Source organism: Salvelinus namaycush, chromosome 21 (genome assembly GCF_016432855.1).
Source record: "Salvelinus namaycush isolate Seneca chromosome 21, SaNama_1.0, whole genome shotgun sequence".
NCBI classification, from domain to species: Eukaryota; Metazoa; Chordata; class Actinopteri; order Salmoniformes; family Salmonidae; genus Salvelinus; species Salvelinus namaycush.
In genome coordinates, this window is record NC_052327.1 from 17,998,986 (window position 1) to 18,020,471 (window position 21,486).

The 21,486-nt window shown below is 43.6% G+C and overlaps 1 protein-coding gene across 1 annotated transcript in view; it reads left to right on the forward strand.

Moving 5' to 3' along the window:
• The window catches only part of LOC120065798 (protein phosphatase 1H-like), a 51,757-nt gene that overhangs the window by 24,629 nt on the left and 5,642 nt on the right, over nt 1-21,486 (forward strand). Inside the window, 5 exon segments of the mRNA XM_039016852.1 lie at nt 3,848-3,960; nt 4,036-4,120; nt 4,616-4,734; nt 15,567-15,630; nt 17,608-17,715. Coding sequence (XP_038872780.1) covers nt 3,848-3,960; nt 4,036-4,120; nt 4,616-4,734; nt 15,567-15,630; nt 17,608-17,715 — 489 coding nt within the window.

The following is a 21,486-nucleotide window of genomic DNA, read 5'->3' on the forward strand; positions in this document are numbered from 1 at the left end:
GTATTGGAGTGACCATCACAAAGCTCTGACCTCAATCCTATAGAAAATGTGTGGCCAGAACTGAAAACGCGTGTGCGAGCAAGGAGGCCTGCAAACCTGACTCAGTTACACCAGCTCTGTCAGGAGGAATGGGCCAAAATTCACCCAACTTATTGTGGAAAGCTTGTGGAAGGCTACCCAAAACGTATGACCCAAGTTAAACAATTTAAAGGCAATTGAGTGTATGTTAACTTCTGACCCACTGGGAATGTGATGAAAGAAATTAAAGCTGAAATAAATCATTCTCTCTACTATTATTGTGACATTTCACATTCTTAAAATAGTGGTGATCCTAACTGACATAAAACAGGGAATTTTTTACAAGGATTAAATGTCAGGAATTGTGAAACTGAGTTTAAATGTATTTGGCTAGTGTGTTTGTTAACGTCCAACTTCAACTGTATGTCTGAAATAGATTGTGTCATCGCTCCAGGTTTGATTTGAATTAACTCGATATTTAGCTGTGTCTGCTTTCCTCAGCAGTTCTTTGGCACTGAGAGTTGAGTGGCGTCTAACAGCTGGCTGCCAGTGATAAGGGTGCGTTTAGCGTCGGCATGTTGCCTCCCTCCCAGTCTCTCTAATCCATTATCTGTGGCTGTTCCTCAAATCAGCAGCATATGGTGCCAGTCAGTCCACAGCACCACGATTTATGGACTTTTTCCCCTTCTAACCCGCAGGCCAAAGGTTTCAGTGCTGCTCACCATCTGGTTGTGGTGCTGTAAGAGGATGTGTGGACTTCGACTTAGCTCACTGAGTGGCCCAGTGGTCGGACACACAGCCATTCATGAGTGTGGTCTTGACAGGCTTTGGCCAATGAGGAGTCAGAAAGGTCATTGGTTATTAGCCTCGTTGTTTCATCTTGTTGTTGAGGATTCTGGCTTTGGCTTCAAGACAAATTTTGGCACTCGCTAAATTCTGCTGTTGTGTTTCCTTTCTTGAGAGCTAAGAGAGTTCACCACCTGGTGTCTAGTCCACTGATACAATCGAAGTCTGAAATGTTGATCACTTAGAGTGCCAACTGCATTCTGGTCTCATCTGTTTCACACAACTCCTTACAATAACTCACATGACTTCAGACAAACCTGGGTACTGCAGCAGTAGCTGTTGTTTTTCTCGTCATCACCACTAGATGGCAGTGTGCGGCCATCCATTGAGTGAGTTAGTGTCATTTTCCAAGTCCAGTGTCACTGTCAACCCAAACTATCAACTGTAATAATGCACCATTTCCCATGCACCTGTGCACATTTCAGACTGTGTCGATGCTTAACGATTGTGTTGTAATGAATGTGTGACGTACAAGGCTTTAAGATTAAACGTCTATATATAAATGCACAATTTCATCAGAAAGCAGTTCACTGTCGTGTCGATGCAGTTGAGTGTATGTCATGCAGATGTTTGCCTTTTGATCGTTATAGAGTCAAAAACCTTCACCATGATATTCCACAGTATATTCAGCTCATTCCTATACTTGATTTCATAGCGTGATAAAGCTATTTTCTGCCCCTCTCTCTCACTCTTCACTCTTTTTCACAGGCACAAGGCAATCCGTATCCCTCTTCTCTCCCATCTTTTTTTTGTTCCTCATCCCCTCTGGCTCTTGTCTGGCTCTTGTCTGGAGCTTTGCTCCCCATCTCTTCGTTAATCTTGCTTCTTATTTTTAATGAACCTCATTCTCAAGTGAAATCTGTCACTGATTTGGGTGATGGTGGTGCATAATTCAGACTAGTTTTACCCCTCATCTTATCTGGGATAACCACCAACCACTGGCTCTGATTCTAGTTCTCAGGTTGACATGAATCACCACCACGGGCTGTTTCTGGAGGAGGCTGCCAGAGCCTAATAAACACGGAGATGTTTAAACATAAAAAAGAAACGTGGCTCACGATGACGACACTGTTTACATTGAGAAGGACATAAATAACTGGGGGAGATCCGATTTTTGGCCTAGTCTCCCGCCCTGTAAAGACATGTACTGTGTATAGACCCTACTAAAGCTGCAGTCAAATGAACCTGCAATAGGGTGCAAACCATAATCCTAACTGTTGTCTTGCATTGACCTATTTTAGTCATTTAGCAGATGAGAGCGATTTGAAAGTGTACTGCACTGTTGAGGAGAGCTTGCAGTAAGCGTTTCACTGTATCGTTTACACCCTGTATCCTGTGCACGTGACACATGAACTTTGATTACATTGTATTACAGTTCATTCGTCTTAAGCTAGGTGATACAACTACATATCCCAGTCATAGTAAACAACAAAAATGTCCTCATTAAATCAGCGCTAGTGAGACGAGACAAGACAAGTGCGAGTGTTAGTGTAAGATAGGCAAGGGTGTTAAAAACATTTTTTGCAGGGGGGGTGTAGCTAGTTGTTTATGCAGACATGTTCATTATTGAAGCCTTTCCTCCCTGCAGCCACAGGCGTTTGATAGCAGGATACGTAGGTATGCACTGCTACAGAGTCATAACTTACCCTCGGTGAAGGACACATTTTGTTCACTAAGTTCCCCCTCCCTAATGCACACACACATTCCTGAGCAATGTGTTTCTCCTCCAAGGTGACAGCAGTGGTGGGGCCAGGGTGGAGGGTGCTGGGGTGTCACTAGGGCCTTGTTACACAGAAACACACACAGTGTGCTTCATCAGATAGTTGATAGCCAGCAGAAGAGCGCAAGGCAGAGTGCTCTAGCGTGAGTGTGTTTTCCACAGGGGACTACAAGCTAGGGACAGAGTAAATTAGCGGACATTATTTTGTCACTCTTAACATTGTGCTAGAGACTCATGACATTGCTATAACCCAAAATACACACATTTTTACTCATCACCTCCTGGTCTCGGCCTGTATTTATACAGCCAACGTCTCAGAGTAGGATTGTTGACCCTGATAGACGAGTGTCCTTGTACATCAAGCTGCTTCACGCTACAGAAATATGAGATGGGCCCACCGAGCCAGAGCCTTTCTTGCTGTGACAAGGCTACTTACTCTGGTTTGCGCTTCAAACCAATTCAACTCTTCCACGACACTTTTACGATAGTTTTAGATAACAAAGGGTTAACTCGTGAACTAGTGAGCGTACATAATATATAGGTTGAGAACTATAGCTTGGTTGGTTCAACTTCTTATGTTAGCTTTTTGATTAATTCAGTAACGGATTAATTATTCATCTAATTAATATCATAGATTTTTTTTAAATAATTCTCTTGGTTTAATTAGTAATAATCGACCTAATTAAGCCGTGTAATAACGATTACTCCCTCAAACGTCACCTCGTCTTCAGGTTTCCATCATTTTTTATCTCTCCTTGACGTATTCCTCTCATGTTATGTACAGTATGTTACTGTAGCAAGGATTTTAATCCATAGCAGGTCTTTATGTGCTATATTGTAGTGGGGGAAAAAAGTGTTTTCTTTTATGATTGGTAGTGTATGTTTTCATGTGTATTTATGTGAGTGTGTTGTATGTGTATTTATGATATATGTATGTGTTGTGTTATTGTGACGTGTATATGTACACTGAGTGTACAAACATTAGGAACATCTGCTCTTTCCGTGACATAGACTGACCAGGTGAATCCGTGGGCATCAAGAATGGTCCCCCACCAACGAACATCCAGACAACTTGACACAACTGTGGGACGCGTTGGAGTCAACATGGGCCAGCATCCCTGTGGAAAGCTTTTGATACCTTGTAGAGTCCCTGCCCCAACAAATTGAGGCTGTTCTGAGGGAAAAAGGGGGTGGAACTCAATATTAGGAAGGTGTTCCTAATGTTTTGTACTCTCAGTGTATATTTCTGTGTTTGGTTTTCAGGATGCCCAGATTGAGAGAGACAAGGCTGTGTTTAACGTCTCAGGAGGCTGTACTGCTCTGTGTGCGCTCTTTTTACTCGGAAAGCTCTACGTTGGAAATGCCGGGGACAGCAGGTGAGACACAGACGCACACACTGAAATAAACACTCCAACTATTTGAATTAACACAGATTGCTTTGTCCTGCACAGAGCAATCATTATCCGAGGTGGAGAGGTTATCCCCATGTCTACAGAGTTCACACCCGAGTCAGAGCGGCAGCGCTTGCAGTTCCTGGTAAGTGGAGGAACTCAACAGACACTGTATCACAATGCATGACCTTCCCTCCCTCTTCAGACATTCACTATGCTTGCTACCTGCTTCCTACCTGGTCCGTGCTGGTGTAATAACGCCCACAGTTCCTGGTAAGAGGAGGAACTCTACCACAACCCTCTGAATCACAGTGAACCCGGGCTGTTCTCTGTCCCCGACCTGGGTTCAAATAGTATTTGAAATCATTTCAAATATTTTAGCTGGCCTTGATTGAGCCTGACTGGCACAATGGAACCAATAGACCAAAAATAACAAACCCCACTTATCAGAGTAGAGCAAACGCTCAAAAAAAATTAAGATTTCAAGTAGTATTTGAACCCAGGTCTGCTCAGTTACTCACTGACAGTTACTAAGCTTAGCTCTTTTGCCTGGTGTCTAGGCTGGTTTAATTGACTGGCGTGCCCAGGGGATAGGAAGACAATCTCTTCACGCTCCTCTCTCTCCTCTTTCTATGTGAAGGCCTACATGCAGCCACACCTGTTAGGGGGAGAGTTTACACATCTGGAGTTCCCCAGACGAGTACAGAGGAAGGAGGTGGGGAAGAGGATGCTCTATAGGGACTTCACTATGTCTGGCTGGTGGGTATCCATCCATCTATCTGTTTGATTACTGCTACTCAAATAATGACGGGCCTTGGTCCTCTCATTGTGATAAGTTACAGACAGGTGCTGCATTGAGGAATGTATCATACCCCTACCATTTTACCATAATCATGAGATAATCAAGATTAGGCATCTTTGCATGATTTGTCATTGAAATTTCACATTATCACGAGCAACTACGCTCCGCTATTGAAATAATGTGCTTTGTCCGCAATCATTTTGTCTATCTGAACCCCCCATTCTTATCAATGTACTGAGTGCCAGCTGATTGACAGGACATGCTCTGATGGACTCAGACATTCTGTGTGAATGACTGGGACAGTTCAGCTCATCAGTGATCCCTGGACTGAACTAGGGCCCATCATAGCGTCTTTGATTCACTCCATAGAGAACCGAGGCAGACTGAGGAGAGTGAGAGAGGGACAGACAGAGACAGTGGTGGTGATTAAGGGGAGATTTATCAGTGCTGGCTCTTTCTCAAGGCGGTTCTGTCTGTGCTGTTAAGATGTGCCGATGTAGGACAGGGCAGTGCTGCTCACTGAGTCCAGAACTCGGAACAGAACTGATATCTGTGATGTATTTTTAACAGATTCCTTTACAGTGAAGTGGGCCTTTTTCAGAACTGGCCTCTAAGCGTACAGAGAAAAATAGATGTGTGTGCGTGCGCGTGCTGTCATGCCCATATGGGGTACAGGGACACATCCCACTCAGAATTTTCCTGTAATACTACTAGCCACTTTCATGGTGTTGGTTTTAGCTAGCCCAGAAACACTGTAGGTTCCCAACCTCATAACTTGCTACCAATAAGTAATTTCAAGTTAGAGTAGCTAGCTTTTCTAACTACAGTATTTTAGCTGGCAAGGTTGATTGACTTTAGAAAAGCAAACAATAACTACAGTATGTACTGAATAACATGCTAACCACACCGCTCGCCTCGCATGCGCTCTCGCTCTCGCTGCTCTGTGTCGCTCTCGCTGCTCTGTGTCGCTCTCGCTGCTCTGTGTCGCTCTCGCTGCTCTGTGTCGCTCTCGCTGCTCTGTGTCGCTCTCGCTGCTCTGTGTCGCTCTCGCTGCTCTGTGTCGCTCTCGCTGCTCTGTGTCGCTCTCGCTGCTCTGTGTCGCTCTCTCTCTCGCTGCTCTGTGTCGCGCTCTCTCTCGCTGCTCTGTGTCGCGCTCTCTCTCGCTGCTCTGTGTCGCGCTCTCTCTCGCTGCTCTGTGTCGCGCTCTCTCTCGCTGCTCTGTGTCGCGCTCTCTCTCGCTGCTCTGTGTCGCGCTCTCTCTCGCTCTCTGTCGCGCTCTCTCTCGCTCTCTGTCGCGCTCTCTCTCGCTCTCTGTGTCGCGCTCTCTCTCGCTCTCTGTGTCGCGCTCTCTCTCGCTCTCTGTGTCGCGCGCTCTCTCGCTCTCTGTGTCGCGCGCTCTCTCTGTATCGCGCGCTCTCTCTGTATCGCGCGCTCTCTCTGTATCGCGCGCTCTCTCTGTATCGCGCGCTCTCTCTGTGTCGCGCGCGCTCTCTCTCTCTATGTGTCGCGCGCGCTCTCTCTCTCTATGTGTCGCGCGCGCTCTCTCGCTCTCTCTGTGTCGCGCTCTCTTTGGTCGCGCTCTCTGTCGCGTTCTCTCTCGCTCTGTGTTGCTCTAGCTCTCTCTGTCACACACACACACACACACACACACACACACACACGCCTAGTTGGCAGTGAGCTGGGCTGTGAATTGACAGTGCAGATGGGGGGGTTGTTAAGCATGGGAGGTGTTTTAGGGTCGTGTTCAATTGATGGATGTTTAGCAGCATGCATGTTCTGCATGTTCAAACGCCCCAGCTGCCAGGCAGGCACACCAGCCAGCAGTGAAGAAACAAAGAGAGAAAGATAGAAAAGAAAAGGAAGGTAAGAGAGAGGTATGGAGGCTGGGCTGGGTGGAGAATGGGGAACAGTGATTCTGGGCTGGTTTAATTGACTGTTAGAAAAAGTATCTAGATCCTCTATGAGACTGTGGAAGGATCCAAATTGTGGATTTAAAAGAACATGAATCATCAGCATATAATGACACCTTTTGTTTTTAAGCCCTGAATTTCTAGCCCCTTGATATTATTGTTGGATCTGATTTTAATAGCTAACATTTCAATGGCTGTTTAATACTGTCTGAGAAGGAGCCATTATTGACTATTTTGCACCTGGGGTTACTATACTTAACTTTAACCCATTGTATAAGAGATTCTCCAAAATGAAAATATTCCAGGCATTTCTATATAAATTCCAATTGTATTTTTTCAAAATCCTTTTCGAAGTCAGCTATGAATACCAGGCCTGGTTTCCAGATTTTTCATGGTGTTTTATTGTTTCAAGTACTTGTCTTATTATCTCCAATGTATTGTCTATGTAAAAATAAAACTGTCTGGTTAGGATGAATAATATCTGACAATGTTTGCATCACAACACAGAAGTAAGTGGCCTCCAGTTTTTTTTTATGGACTGTATATATTAGATTATATTTACCACCTGGGTCCTGTTTCAGTAGTAGTGAACTCAAACCTTCTTGATGAGTACCTGATAGTTGACCATTTATATAGGAGTGGTTAAAACATGTTAATAGTGGATCTTTGAGTAGATCAAAAAATGTTACACATACAGTTGAAGTTGGAAGTTTACATAGACCTTAGCCAAATACATTTAAACTCAGTTTTTACAATTTCTGACATTTAATCCTAGTAACAATTCCCTGTCTTAGGTCAGTTAGGATCACCACTTTATTTTAAGAATGTGAAATGTCAGAATAATAGTAGACTGATTTATTTCAGCTTTAATGTCTTTCATCACATTCCCAGTGGGTCAGAAGTTTACATACACTCAATTGGTATTTGGTAGCATTGCCTTTTAAATTGTTTAACTTGGGTCAAACGTTTTGGGTAGCCTTCCACAACCTTCCCACAATAAGTTGGGTGAATTTTGGCCCATTCCTCTTGACAGAGCTGGTGTAACTGAGTCAGGTTTGTAGGCCTCCTTGCTCGCACACGCTTTTTCAGTTCTGCCCACAAATTATCTATAGGATTTGAGGTCAGGGCTTTGTGATGGCCACTCCAATACCTTGACTTTGTTGTCCTTAAGCCATTTTGCCACAACTTTGGAAGTATGCTTGGGGTCATTGTCCATTTGGAAGACCCATTTGCGACCAAGCTTTAACTTCCTGACTGATGTCCTGAGATGTTGCTTCAATATATCCACAGAATTTTCCTGCCTCCATGATGCCATCTATTTTGTGAAGTGCACCAGTCCCTCCTGCAGCAATGCACCCCCACAACATGATGCTGCCACCCCTGTGCTTCACGGTTGGGATGGTGTTCTTCAGCTTGCAAGCGTCCCCCTTTTTCCTCCAAACATAATGATGGTCATTATGGCCAAATAGGACATTCAGACCAGAGGACATTCCTCCAAAAGGTATGATCTTTGTTCCTATGTGCAGTTCCAAACTTTAGTCTGGCTTTTTTATGGCTGTTTTTTTAGCAGTGGCTTCTTTGCTGAGCGGCCTTTCAGGTTATGTCGATATAGTACTCGTTTTACTGTGGATATAGATACTTTTGTACCTGTTTCCTCCAGCATCTTCACAAGGTCCTTTGTTGTTGTTCTGGGATTGATTTGCACTTTTCGCACCAAAGTACGTTCATCTCTAGGAGACAGAATGCGTCTCCTTCCTGAGCGGTATGACGGCTGTATGGTCCCATGGTGTTTATACTTGCGTACTATTGTTTGTACAGATGAACGTGGTACCTTCAGGCATTTGTAAATTGCTCCCAAGGATGAACCAGACTTGTCGAGGTCTACAATTTTTTTTTTTTAGGTCTTGGCTGATTTCTCTTGATTTTCCCATGATGTCAAGCAAAGAGGCACTGAGTTTGAAGGTAGGCCTTGAAATACATCCACAGGTACACCTCCAATTGACTCAAATGATGTCAATTAGCCTATTAAAAGCTTCTAAAGCCATGACAACATTTTCTGGAATTTTCCAAGCTGTTTTAAATGCACATTCAACTTAGTGTATGTAAACTTCTGACCCTCTGGAATTGTCATACAGTGAATTATAAAAGTGAAATAATCTGTCTGTAAACAATTTTTGGAAATATTACTTGTTTCATGCACAAAGTAGATGTCCTAACCGACTTGCCAAAACTATAGTTTGTTAACAAGAAATTTGTGGAGTGGTTGAAAAACCAGTTTTAATGACTCCAACCTAAGTGTATGTAAACTTCCGACTTCAACTGTACCTCAACTGGTATGCTATCCAGCCCTGGAGTTGTCCCTGGCCTAAAGGCTTTAATTGCATCAAGAAGTTCCTCCTCTGCAATTTTGCCTTCACACAAGTCTTTCTGTACAACTGTTAATTTTACACTATTATTAGGGAAAAAAATCCTTACAGTTACCTTCAGTTAGTGGAAATGGAGGAGACTGAAAAGGGAACGTATGCTTAAAGTACTTTGCTTCATCTTTCAAAGCATAATTAGGTGAATCATGGATGACTCTTTCTGGTAGCATTTCTATGTTCAAGATTCAAAAGGAATTTGGTAAATTGTTCATAATTTTCCATCGAATTCGCTTTATTTTCTATAATAGATTATACTTGATTGTAACTATTTTGACCTAAATAGTTTTTGTTTTAAAGAGAAGTGTTGAATTGCATGACCTCTAAAAGTGTCCCATACAATAAGTGGATCTGCTCTACCTATGTTATGTAGGAAAAAGTCACTCATAAAATCCTTTGTCTTGGTTAAAAACATGTTGTCAATATGTGCACCCACGTGGAAATTCTGTAAGAGTAATGTGGATGCCAATTATTTGATGGTCCGACCGCATTCTGACCCCTATCAAAACTTGTTTTACTTTTGGTGCCAGTGCAAACGATACAAGAAAGTAATCAAGACAACTAGCTTGATTAAGCCTTCTCCATGTACACTATATATACAAAAGTATGTGGACAACCCTTCAAATTAGTGGATTCGGTCACACCCGCTGAGATAAAATCGAGCACATAGCCATGCAATGTCCATAGACAAACATTGGCAGTAGAATGGCCTTACTGAAGAGCTCGGTGACTTTCAATGTGGCACCTTCATAGGATGCCACCTTTCCAACAAGTAAGTTTGTCAAATTACTGCCCTGCTAGAGCTGCCCCAGTCAACGGTAAGTGCTGTTATTGTGAAGTGGAAACGTCTAGGAGCAACAACTGCTCAGCTGCAAAGTGGTAAGCCACACAAGCTCACAGATCTGGACCGCTGAGTGTCGTAGCGCATAAAAATCATTTGTCCCTGTTTGCAACACTCAATACCAAGTTCCAAACTGCCTCTGGAAGCAACATCAGCACAAGAATTGTTAGTCGGGAGCTTAATGAAATGGGTTTCCATGGCCGAACAGCCGCACACAAGCCTAAGATCACCATGTGCAATGCCAAGTGTCGGCTGGAGTGGCGTAAAGCTCGCTGTCATTGGACCCTGGAGCAGTGGAAATGCGTTCTCTGGAGTGATGAATCACGCTTCACCATCTAGCAGTCCGACGGACAAATCTGGGTTTGGCAGATGCCAGGAGAACGCTACCTGCCTCAATAGTGCCAATAGTGCCAACTGTAAAGTTTGGTGGAGGACGAATAATGGCCTGCGTTCGGGCTAGGCCCCTTAGTTCCAGTAAAGGGAAATGTTAACGCTACAGCAATGACATTCTAGACATTTCTGTGCTTTTAACTTTGTGGCAACAGTTTGGGGAAGGCCCTTTCCTGTTTCAGCATGACAATGCCCCCGGGCACAAAGCGAGGTCCATACAGAAATGGTATGTTGAGATCGGTGTGGAAGAACTTGACTGGCCTGCACAGAGCCCTGACCTCAACCCCATCAAAACCTTTGGGATGAATTGGAACTCCGATTGCGAGCCAGGCCTAATCGCCCAACATCAGTGCCCGACCTCACTAATGCTCTTGTGGCTGAATGGAAACAAGTCCCCACAGCAATGTTACAACATCTAGTGGAAAGTCTGGATTTGTAAGCCTACCTATATCCACTAGTTCTAATGTGTTCAGTCCTTTTTCCATACAACTTCATCTGTAATTGTAGAGTGAGTTTCCTTTAAACAATATACATTATATTCCTTCCCTTTTAACCATGTAAAGACTGATTTTGTCTTTTTTTAATCTGCTAAACCATTACAATTATAACTAGCTGTACTTATTTCACCACTTACCAGAATGAGATACAGGTTTAAATTATACTTACTGTAATATATGCCTGTTCACTTACTACCAACAAGTACCATGATGATCAAGCTGCTAGACACCTAGTATCAGGGACAACACCCCTTTCTATCTTACCGTACCCGTAACGCGCCTTTAGCGTCCTAAAAAAACACCTTCAACCGGCGATTGGCGTGGCCCAGGTAAGAAATTGTGTGTGGTTAGAATTCTAAGCATGTAGAGCTAATGTCTCTCACATCTCTGCACTGAGTGTGGCCCTGCCCGCTCATAAGAGATGAGATCACTGCACTCCTGCCCATCTCTCATCATCAGCAGAGCAGAGAGCATACAGACAAGCAGCTACACCCACCACCTTTCCTTCCCTCCCTCAGTCACACGCCACACTGTGGTGGTTGTAAAAAATCCTATGAATAAAACAATAGTCTACTTTAACTAACAATGACAGACAGAAAATAAATCCACACACTGGTATATGCTCCGGGGGGTAGGTTAATCAGACAACGTTTTGATGCCAAACTGGGTCTTTGTCAGGAAAATGAGCCTGTGAATGTCTGGTGCTGTTTGCAGCAACTAAAGTGTTGTTCCTGACGGTCCCAGAGGTGTGAGTGGGAGCAGATATTAGAACAGGATTGTGTGTATGTCACGTTGTCACAGATGCTTTATCTCCAGCAAGACAGAGATAGAACGAGCTCCGAGACGGGGGGAGTTCGCGCTAAACACTAACTTCACTGGGTGTCATTTTCAACCTTTCCCTGACCCATTCTGTAATGTTTCGAGCAGACCACCATAGTCCCTGTGCTACAGAATGCCAAGTTAACCTGTCTAAATGACTATCGCTGCGTAGCACTCACATCTGTAGCCATGAGATGCTTTGAAAGGCTGGTCACGGCTCACATCATCACCATCATCCCGGACCCACTCCAATTCGCATATCGCCCCAACAGATCCACAGATGACGCAATGTTTATTGCACTCCACACTGCCCTTTACCACCTGGACAAAGGGAACACCTATGTGAGAATGTTTGTTCATTAACTACAGCATAGTGTTCTCCAAGCTCATCACTAAGCTAAGGAACCTGGGACTGAACACCTCCCTCTGCAACTGGATCCTGGATGTCCTGACGGGATGCTCCCAGGTGGTGAGGGTAGGCAACAACACATCCGCCACGCTGACCCTCAACACGGGGGCCCCTTAGGGTAGCGTGGTTAGCCTATAGATAGGATTGGTACACTTTACATTAGAGAAGCTTCCATTAAAGAAAACTCTGTTCTTTTGGATAGATAGCTCTCAACCCATGGTGTTGGGAGAGGATGTAAAGCCTTAACACACTACCGTTCAAGAGTTTGGGGTCACTTAGAAATGTTCATGTTTTCCATGAAAACATACATGAAATGAGTTGGAAAATTAATAGGAAATAGAGCCAAGACGTTGACAAGGTTATAAATAATGATTTATTAATTGAAATAATAATAATTGTGTCCTTCAAACTTTGCTTTCGTCAAAGAATCCTCCATTTGAAGCAATTACAGCCTTGCAGACCTTTGGCAATCTAGTTGTCAATTTGTTGAGGTAATCTGAAGACATTTCACCCCATGCTTCCTGACGCACCTCCCACAAGTTGGATTGGCTTGATGGGCACTTTTTACGTACCATACGGTCAAGCTGCTCCCAAAACAGCTCAATAGGGTTGCGATCCGGTGACTGCTGGCCACTCCATTATAGACAGAATACCAGCTGACTGCTTTTTCCCTAAATAGTTATTGCATAGTTTAAAGCTATGCTTTGGGTCATTGTCCTGTTGTAGGAGGAAATTGGCTCCAATTAAGCGCCGTCCACAGGATATGGCATGGCATTGCAAAATGGAGTGATAGCCTTCCTTCTTCAAGATCCATTTTACCCTGTACAAATCTCCCACTTTACCACCACCAAAGCACCCCCAGACCATCACATTGCCTCCACCATGTTTGACAGATGGCGTCAAGCACTCCTCCAGCATCTTTCATTTTTTCTGCATCTCACGAATGTTCTTCTTTGTGATCCGAACACCTCAAACATAGATTCGTCTGTCCATAACAGTTTTTTCCAATCTTCCTCTGTCCAGTGTCTGTGTTCTTTTGCCCATCTTAATCTTTTCATTTTCTTGGCCAGTCTGAGATATGGCTTTTTCTTTGCAACTTTGCCTAGAAGGCCAGCATCCTGGAGTCGCCTCTTCATTGTTGACGTTGTGACTGGTGTTTTGCGGGTACTATTTAATGAAGCTGCCAGTTGAGGACTTGTGAGGCGTCTGTTTCTCAAACTAGACACTAATGTACTTGTCCTCTTGCTCAGTTGTGCCCCCAGGGCCTCCCACTCCTCTTTCTATTCTGGTTAGAGCCAGTTTGCGCTGGTCTGTGAAGGGAGTAGTACACAGCGTTGTACGAGATCTTCAGTTTCTTGGCAATTTCTCACATGGAGAAATTGCCTTCATTTCCTTCATTTCTCAGAACAAGAATGGACTGACGAGTTTCAGAAGAAAGATCTTTGTTTCTGGCCATTTTGAGCCTGTAATCGAACCCACTAATGCTAATTGTCCAGATACTTAACTAGTCTAAAGAAGTACAGTTTTATTGCTTCTTTAATCAGGACAACAGTTTTCAACTGTGATAACGTAATTTCAAAATGGTTTTCTAATCAGTTAGCCTTTTTAGAATGATAAACTTGGATTAGCTAACACAACGTGCCATTGGAACACCGGAGTGACTGTTACTGATAATGGGCCTCTGTACATCTAAGTAGATATTCCATTAAAAATAATCTGTTTCCAGCTAAAATAATCATTTGCAACATTAACAATGTCTACTCTGTATTTCTGATCAATTTGATGTTATTTTAATGGACAAAAAATGTGCTTTTCTTTCAAAAACAAGGACATTTGTAAGTGGCCCCAAACTTTTGCACGGTAGTGTACATTTTACCAATAACAGATGAAGGTCAATAACATCAAATGCTGCACTAAAGTCTAACAATACAGCTCCCGCAATATTCTTATCAATTTGTTTCAGCCAATCATCAGTCATTTGTGTCAGTGCAGTACATGTTGAGTGCCCTTCTCTATAAGCATGCTTGAAAGTCTGTTGTTTAATTTGTTCACAGAGAAATAGCATTGTATCTGGTCCCAACATTTTTTTGTTTTGTTTGCTAAGACCCGGCAGCAAACTGATTGGTCGGCTGTTAGAACCAGTAAAGAGCACTTTACCTTTCTTGGGTAACAGAATAACTTTAGCTTCCCTCCAGGTCTGAGGACAATCACTTTTCTCGAGGCTCAGATTAAAGATATGACAAACAGGAGTGGCAATATAGTCCACTACCATCCGTAGTTTTCCATCTAAATTGTCAATACCATGTAGTTTCTCTTTATTGATGGACAACAATAATTTTCCCACTTATTTCCATCGTCAAAATTACACAGTTTTTCTTTATTATTAGGTATTTTATTCAGGTAAAATGTTGAATGAAAAGAACTACAGTATGATACTATAATAGTTATTCTCTATTCTAGTTTTAGTTCAGCAGAGTCATAAAGGACCATAGATTAAAGGGCTAAAGCGCATGACAGCATTTCTGTGCACGGCCTTACATGCAGAGTTCATGTAATGCCAAATGGATGATTGGATAACCTGGCCTCAGCTCTAGCTCTGCACTCTGCAGAAAGTGCTGAGTGTGAGACCTGCTGGCCCAGGGTGGAAACATATGGTCTCCCCTCCCCGAGTGGAACCTGTAATCCGAAAACCATTCCAGTCTTGTGTAATTCTCTTCTCTCTACACCAGCACAGCTGAAATGCATCTGACAAGGTATGGAGAGACTGCTTCCATTACCAAGCCGGTGTTTTTCACATTAACACGCAGGTGTGAATTTAGAGTAGGAAACCCCAAATCATTTTAGTCAGTATAACGGTGTGTGATTTGTGGCAAGCGGGTGGTTATTTTCGATATGGTCATAACTGCTGCTAAGCAAGGAAGGTGGAAGGTTTACATTGAAAAATTATGGGAAGTAAGTGTCGTGTTCATGACTCACGAGTACATTGGAGACAGTATGGACTTTTTAACATTTAATGTACTATAGATACCCAGATTCAAATGGAATGTGAATGTTGGGACCTTTCCGTAGCACCTTCATCGACTCCCACAGAATGAGAATATGGGGGAATATACAAGGGTGGTAGATCACCCCTCCCTATATATATATATATATATATATATATATATACACACCAAAACAATCTGAAACGGTAACACCTCATCTCATACATTCATTGGCAATTACCATTTTGTCACAAGGGGATATTTTCACAAGATCAACTAGAAAAATATGCTAAGTAATCTATCCATCGCTCCTTTTCTGTATTGTTTGCGTGTGTTTTTTTTCTCTGATCCTTTCTTCCTATCTCTGTCTCCTCACTCGTCTAGGCTGCAGGCCCTGAGGGAGGCTATGAGGCGGTGCATCTCCATAGCACACTGCATACGAACCGCTGCCTGCCTGCCTCCCTGCCTGGCTGCCATAAAACAAAAAAACATTAGTCTTCTCTCCTCTCCTGTGTGCAGGGCATATAAAACCATTGAGGACGACGACCTGAAGTTTCCCCTAATCTATGGCGAAGGGAAGAAGGTAAGACTGCTCTCACCCGTTAGCCCGTGATTCAGCAGCCCCGGACCCAGCCTGTTAATGGGGTTACTCCCACGGCCTTGTTTTGAGGAGCTGTAATCACAGCTCCACCAAGGCACCATTAGTCAGCCCACTGTCACTCTGTGGAGGAAGGAGCAGTCTTTGTCTGCAAGAAGGCTCACTGTGGTGGCATTTCAGACCATCTTTATAACAGTATCACTGAACACCCAATAAGATTGCTAGCCTATATCCTGTTATTGTGGTTCCTGAGATGCAAAGCCAAAGTTTGGTTATCAGCGTATGCTACCCTGCATATTAGGGCCTCTGCCACTCATCTGGCATGCAAGCAGTAGTCAGCTGTGTCGTTAGATGAGGACCAGGCAGATGTCACCCAAGTGCAGTCTGTTACCACACCACAGTAAGCCTCCTATCACAGTCGGCTGTGCCCACGACATCAAGTGCCGGCCAAGCTGAGTCCTTCCTTTGAAGTGAGGGGGAGAGCGATATAGAGTGATAGGAGGGGAGAGGATTGGGTTGTGCTGGAGAAACACCACCGCACTTCAAAGACCGGCACAGCCTGTCGGGGCAGTATCTACGCTCAACAATTAATCCCAGGATGTTTCTCCTCCACCCGAGGAGCTTTATCTCTGTCTTTACCCCTTAGACTCTTCCGCTTTTTCTCCTCTCTCTCATCTCACTCTTGTTGCGGCATCTGCACTGCATACTGATCCCAGTTCAGCCCAACTGACTGTACGACTGCCTCCTCGCTCCCCTCTCTCCTCTCTCCCCCTTTATACTCTTTTGCCCCCTCTGTCTTTCCTCCTCTCTTTCCTTCTCCTCTCTCGCCCCCTCCTTCCTCTCTCTCTCCTCCTCACATGGCTCCTTATACAATTAGCACTGCTCCCCAGCTCCAAGCAGCTAGCCCTTTTCAGAGGCAGAGGCGATATGTGCAGACAGTAGGAATCAAAAGGAATTTCACACAGTTTACAAATGAGGGAGACCGTAGACAACGTCGGTGTCTCAGACTAGGTAGAGAGGAGAGAGATCATTAAGGATTCACACAACCGGAACATGTCGTGATGTTGTGCTTTGCTTCATTATACAATGAACAATCGCTTCCATTGCATTCGAGGTGGCAACTTGGATTATGCAGCGGTGCTTGTGTTTATTTGCCTTTATTTTTTTAAATGGTGTTTGTGTGTGAAGATTAAAATGACTTTATTGGTCAATTGCACACAAGGTCCAACTGTAATTTTACTTCCATTTTTAACCCCTCCTAAACACACACATACAGTTTTTTTGGAGAGTGCCCAGGGAGCTGTTGTTGTGGGGGGTTAAGTACCTTGCTCAAGGGCACAACAGCAGGCAATGGCATCTAGGATTAGATACCAGCAACCCTCTGGTTGTCAGCTCACTTCCCGGGATTTGAACTGGCAACCTTCCGGTTGCTGACTCGCCTCTCTAACCTCTAGGGTGTGTGTGTTTATGAAGAGAAGATGTGTAGTCCTGTATCTTGTAGCATAGAGCAGTCTCCAGGGAGATATCATTGGGGGGGTCATCATTATTAAAGTCATGAGGCCATCATTGGTCCAGTTTAAGTTTTTCCCTAAATGACAGAGGAGAGTAGTGTTCATCTGGGCCAGGGTAAATAGAATTTCAACTCGGTTGATTCTAGCAGTGAATTGAAATTCATTCCATGTATTTAATAGGGAGATTTTTTTTCAAAGAGGATTCTTTCAATTCATGGTTGGAATTTAAATTCCCTCTCCCGTGAAGTTGACAGACCGAATTGAAAAACCGGTAGAATTGACTCTGACCCTGAGGTCCACACACATCAAAGGACTTCAATGGATCAAATTAACCCAAACATTGGTTTGAAATAATACTTGTTGCCAAAACAGAGTCGGGGAGTGAGGATCATAGAGTCAGAGGGAGGTGATGTTTATAGTTCCTCTCTTTGATGGTCTCATCCCTCCACAGGCACGTGTGTTGGCTACCATCGGGGTCACCAGGGGCCTGGGAGACCACGAGCTCAAAGTGCATGACTCCAACATCTACATCAAGCCCTTTTTGTCCTGCTGCCCAGAGGTAGAGTACGGTACTACTTATTCTCTATTTCCTGTCTATCAATAACCTGGAGAGTATAATAGTGCCATAACAGTGCATCAGACCTTATTGACCAAGGTCATCACGATCAAATGACAGGAAACTGCAGCTGTGTTCCAAAGCGCACCCTATTCCCCATTCTATATCAGGGATCATAAACGAGATTCAGCCAGCTGGTCGGGGGGCCGGAACATAACTACAAATCATTTGTAGACTGCAAATTGACCACAAAAAGCCCAAACAGTTTGACTAAAACATAATCATTTCAAACCTTGCTTACATTTGAATACGGTCACATCGTGTGTCTCTCTTATGCATGGGAGAACTTGGGAACAGATTTCTTAAATTAAAATAACTTTGAGCTGATTTCTTTTCTTTTTTTTTTACAGTTTCTTATGTGCAACAATTAAAATTCCACACATTTTTGGGGGCCAAATAAAACCACCAACTGGCCAGTTGGGCAACCCTGCCCTATATAGTGCACTACTTTTGATCAGGGCCCATCATTCCATCCAACCATTATCTTGTCTGCATTGCAGTTAGTGACATACCAACATTGACGTATGACATGCAAATATTTCAACTCATCGTCCTAAAAGGAGTTTTCAGCTCCCAACCAACTCTCTACTGAACAATTACCTTCTGACTCCTGATAGTCACAAGCTCTCAATACTCTCTTGATCTTTTATTTCAAAGCCCTCTGAGTTCAGTCATGGTTCAGACAGTGTGCTTTTTTTGAAGAGTTCTTGTTTTGAACCTCTATCCTTGCTGTCTTATCTTCCCTTGCTGTTGCTCTAAACTTTAAAGCGACTGTAAATACATGTGCAGACAGTATGTACAGTGCATTCGGAAAGTATTCAGACCCTTTCCCTTTTCCACATTATTATGTTAGGTTACACCCTTATTCTAAAAAACACACAATACCCCATAATGATAAAGTGAAAACAGGTTTTTAGAAATTCTAGCAAATTTATCAAACAGAAATACCTTATTTAAGTATTCAGACCCTTTGCTATGATACTCAATTGAGCTCAGGTGCATCTTGTTTCCATTGATCATCCTTGAGATGTTTATACAACTTGATTGGAGTGCACCTGTGGTACATTCAATTGTTTGGATGTGATGTGGAAAGGCAGACACCTGTCTATATAAGGTCCCACAGTTGACAGTGAATGTCAGAGCAAAAACCAAGCCATGAGGTCGAAGGAATTGCCCGTAGAGCTCCAAGACAGGATTGTGTTGAGGCACAGTTCTGGGAAGTTCTGGGGAAAACATTTCTGCAGCATTGAAAGTCCACAAGAACACAGTGGCCTCCATCATTCTTTGGAACCACCAAAATTCTTCCTAGAGCTGGCCGCCTTTGCTCAGTTTGGCAATCGTGGGAGAAGGGTCTTGGTTAGTGAAGTGACCAAGAACCTGATGGTCACTCTGACAGAGCTCCAAAGTTCCTCTGTGGTGATGGGTGTCCACAAGGACAACCATCTCTGCAGCACTCCACCAATCAGGCCTGTATGGTAGAGTGGCCAGATGGAAGCCACTCCTCAGTAAAAGGCACATGACAGCCCACTTGGAATTTGCCAAAATGCACCTAAAGACTCTGACCATGAAGATTATCTGGTCTGATGAAACCAAGATTTAACTCTTTGGCCTGAATGCCTAGCATCACGTCTGGAGGAAACCTGGCACCATCACTACGGTGAAGCATGGTGGTGGCAGCATCATGCTGTGGGGATGTTTTTAAGCGGCAGGGACTGGGAGACTAGTCAGCATGGAGGGGAAAGATGAACCGAGCAAAGTATAGAGAGATCCTTAATGAAAACCTGCTCCAGAGCGCTCAGGACCTCAGACTGGGGTGAAGGTTTATCTTCCAACAGGACAACGACCCTAAGCACACATCCAAGACAACGCAGGAGTGGTTTCGGGGCAAGTCTCTGAATGTCCTTGAGTGGCCTAGCCAGAGCCCGGACTTGAAACCTGATAGAACATCTCTGGGGAGACCTGAAAATAGCTGTGCAGCCACGCTCCCTATCCAATCTGACAGAGCTTGAGAGGGTCTGCAAAGAATAATGAGAGAAACTCCACACATACAGGTGTGCCAAGCTTGTAGCATCATACCCAAGAAGACTCAAGGCTGTAATCGCTGCCAAAGGTGCTTCAACAAAGTACTGAGTAAAGGTTCTGAATACTTACATAAATGTGATATTTCTGTTTATTTATAACTATTTTTTTATATATTTGCTAAAATTTCTAAACCTGTTTTTGCTTTGTCAATATGGGTTATTGGTGTAGATTGATGATGGGGGGGAAACGATTTAATCCATTTTAGAATAAGGCTGTAACATAACAATATGTGGAAAAAGTAAAGGGCTCTGAATATTCCGAATGCACTGTATATAAGATGGAGGTCGTAAATTGCTATGGAATCCGGTCATCAGTGGTTTCTGCAGTTTCAGACTCGGTGAACCCAAGTTCAAGGCATTTCCTGTTGATCATATTTTCAAACAGTGGTGCTTGTAGGTCAAAAGTAAGATGCGGTTAGTGGGAGTGTCATCATTGTTTTACAGTAAGGCATCTCAATGTCGGAGTCTCTCTTGTATATTGTGAAATAGATTCTTTATTGTTTCTCCGACTGGTTGTTATTCCAGTCAGACAGAGGCATTATTGTTCTGACGATAGCTTTTTGACTTGTGATCATAAGGTCAACAACATGTCACGGATGACCGATGATACATTAGCGATAAGTCTTTGATTCTTTCAGAACCACTTTTACAACACTGTCATCATGCAGTGTTTGTTCATTGACTGACTAGTACTCTATTTGTGAGGTGAAGGACGCGCCTCTTATGGAGTAACAACATTGCAAAATGCCCCTGGTCATTGCCATTACAGTACCCCATCTACCAGCACATGGAAACAACAATACATCAAAACCATGGCACTTTGTCCGGAGACCAAAGCCCAAGGCATTACTTGGTGCTCTCGGAGTGTGACATGCAGCAGGATGCCTTTTTATTATACCAGATCAAATCACATTTTATTGGTCACATACACATGGTTAGCAGATCTTATTGCGAGTGTTGCAAAATGCTTCTGCTTCCAACACTGCAGCAATATCTAACAATTCCACAACAACTACCTAATACACACAAATCTAAGTAAAGGAATTGAATAAGAATATATCCATATAAATATATGGATAAGCAATGACAGAGCGGCATAGGCAAGATGCAATTGATGGTATAAAATACAGTATATACATATGAGATGAGTGATGCAAGATATGTAAACATTATTAAAGTGACTAGTGAATCCATATATTAAATTGGCCAATGATTTCAAGTCTGTATGTAGGCTGCAGCCTCTCTGTGTTAGTGATGGCTGTTTAACAGTCTGATAGCCTCGAGATAGAAGCTGTTTTTCAGTCTTTCGGTCCCAGCTTTGATGCTGACCTGTACTGACCTCGCCTTCTGGATGGTAGCGGGGTGAACAGGCAGTGGCTCAGGTGATGTTGTCCTTGATGATCTTTTTGGCCTTCCTGTGGCATGTTGTGCTGTAGGTGTCCTGGAGGGCAGGTAGTGTGTCCCCGGTGGTGCAGACTGCACCACCCTCTGGAGAGCCTTGCGGTTGTGGGCGGTGCAGTTGCTGTACCAGGCGGTGATACAGCCCGACAGGATGCTCTCAATTGTGCGTCTAAAGGTTTGTGAGGGTTTTAGGTGACAAGCACAATTTCTTCAGCTTCCTGAGGTTGAAGAG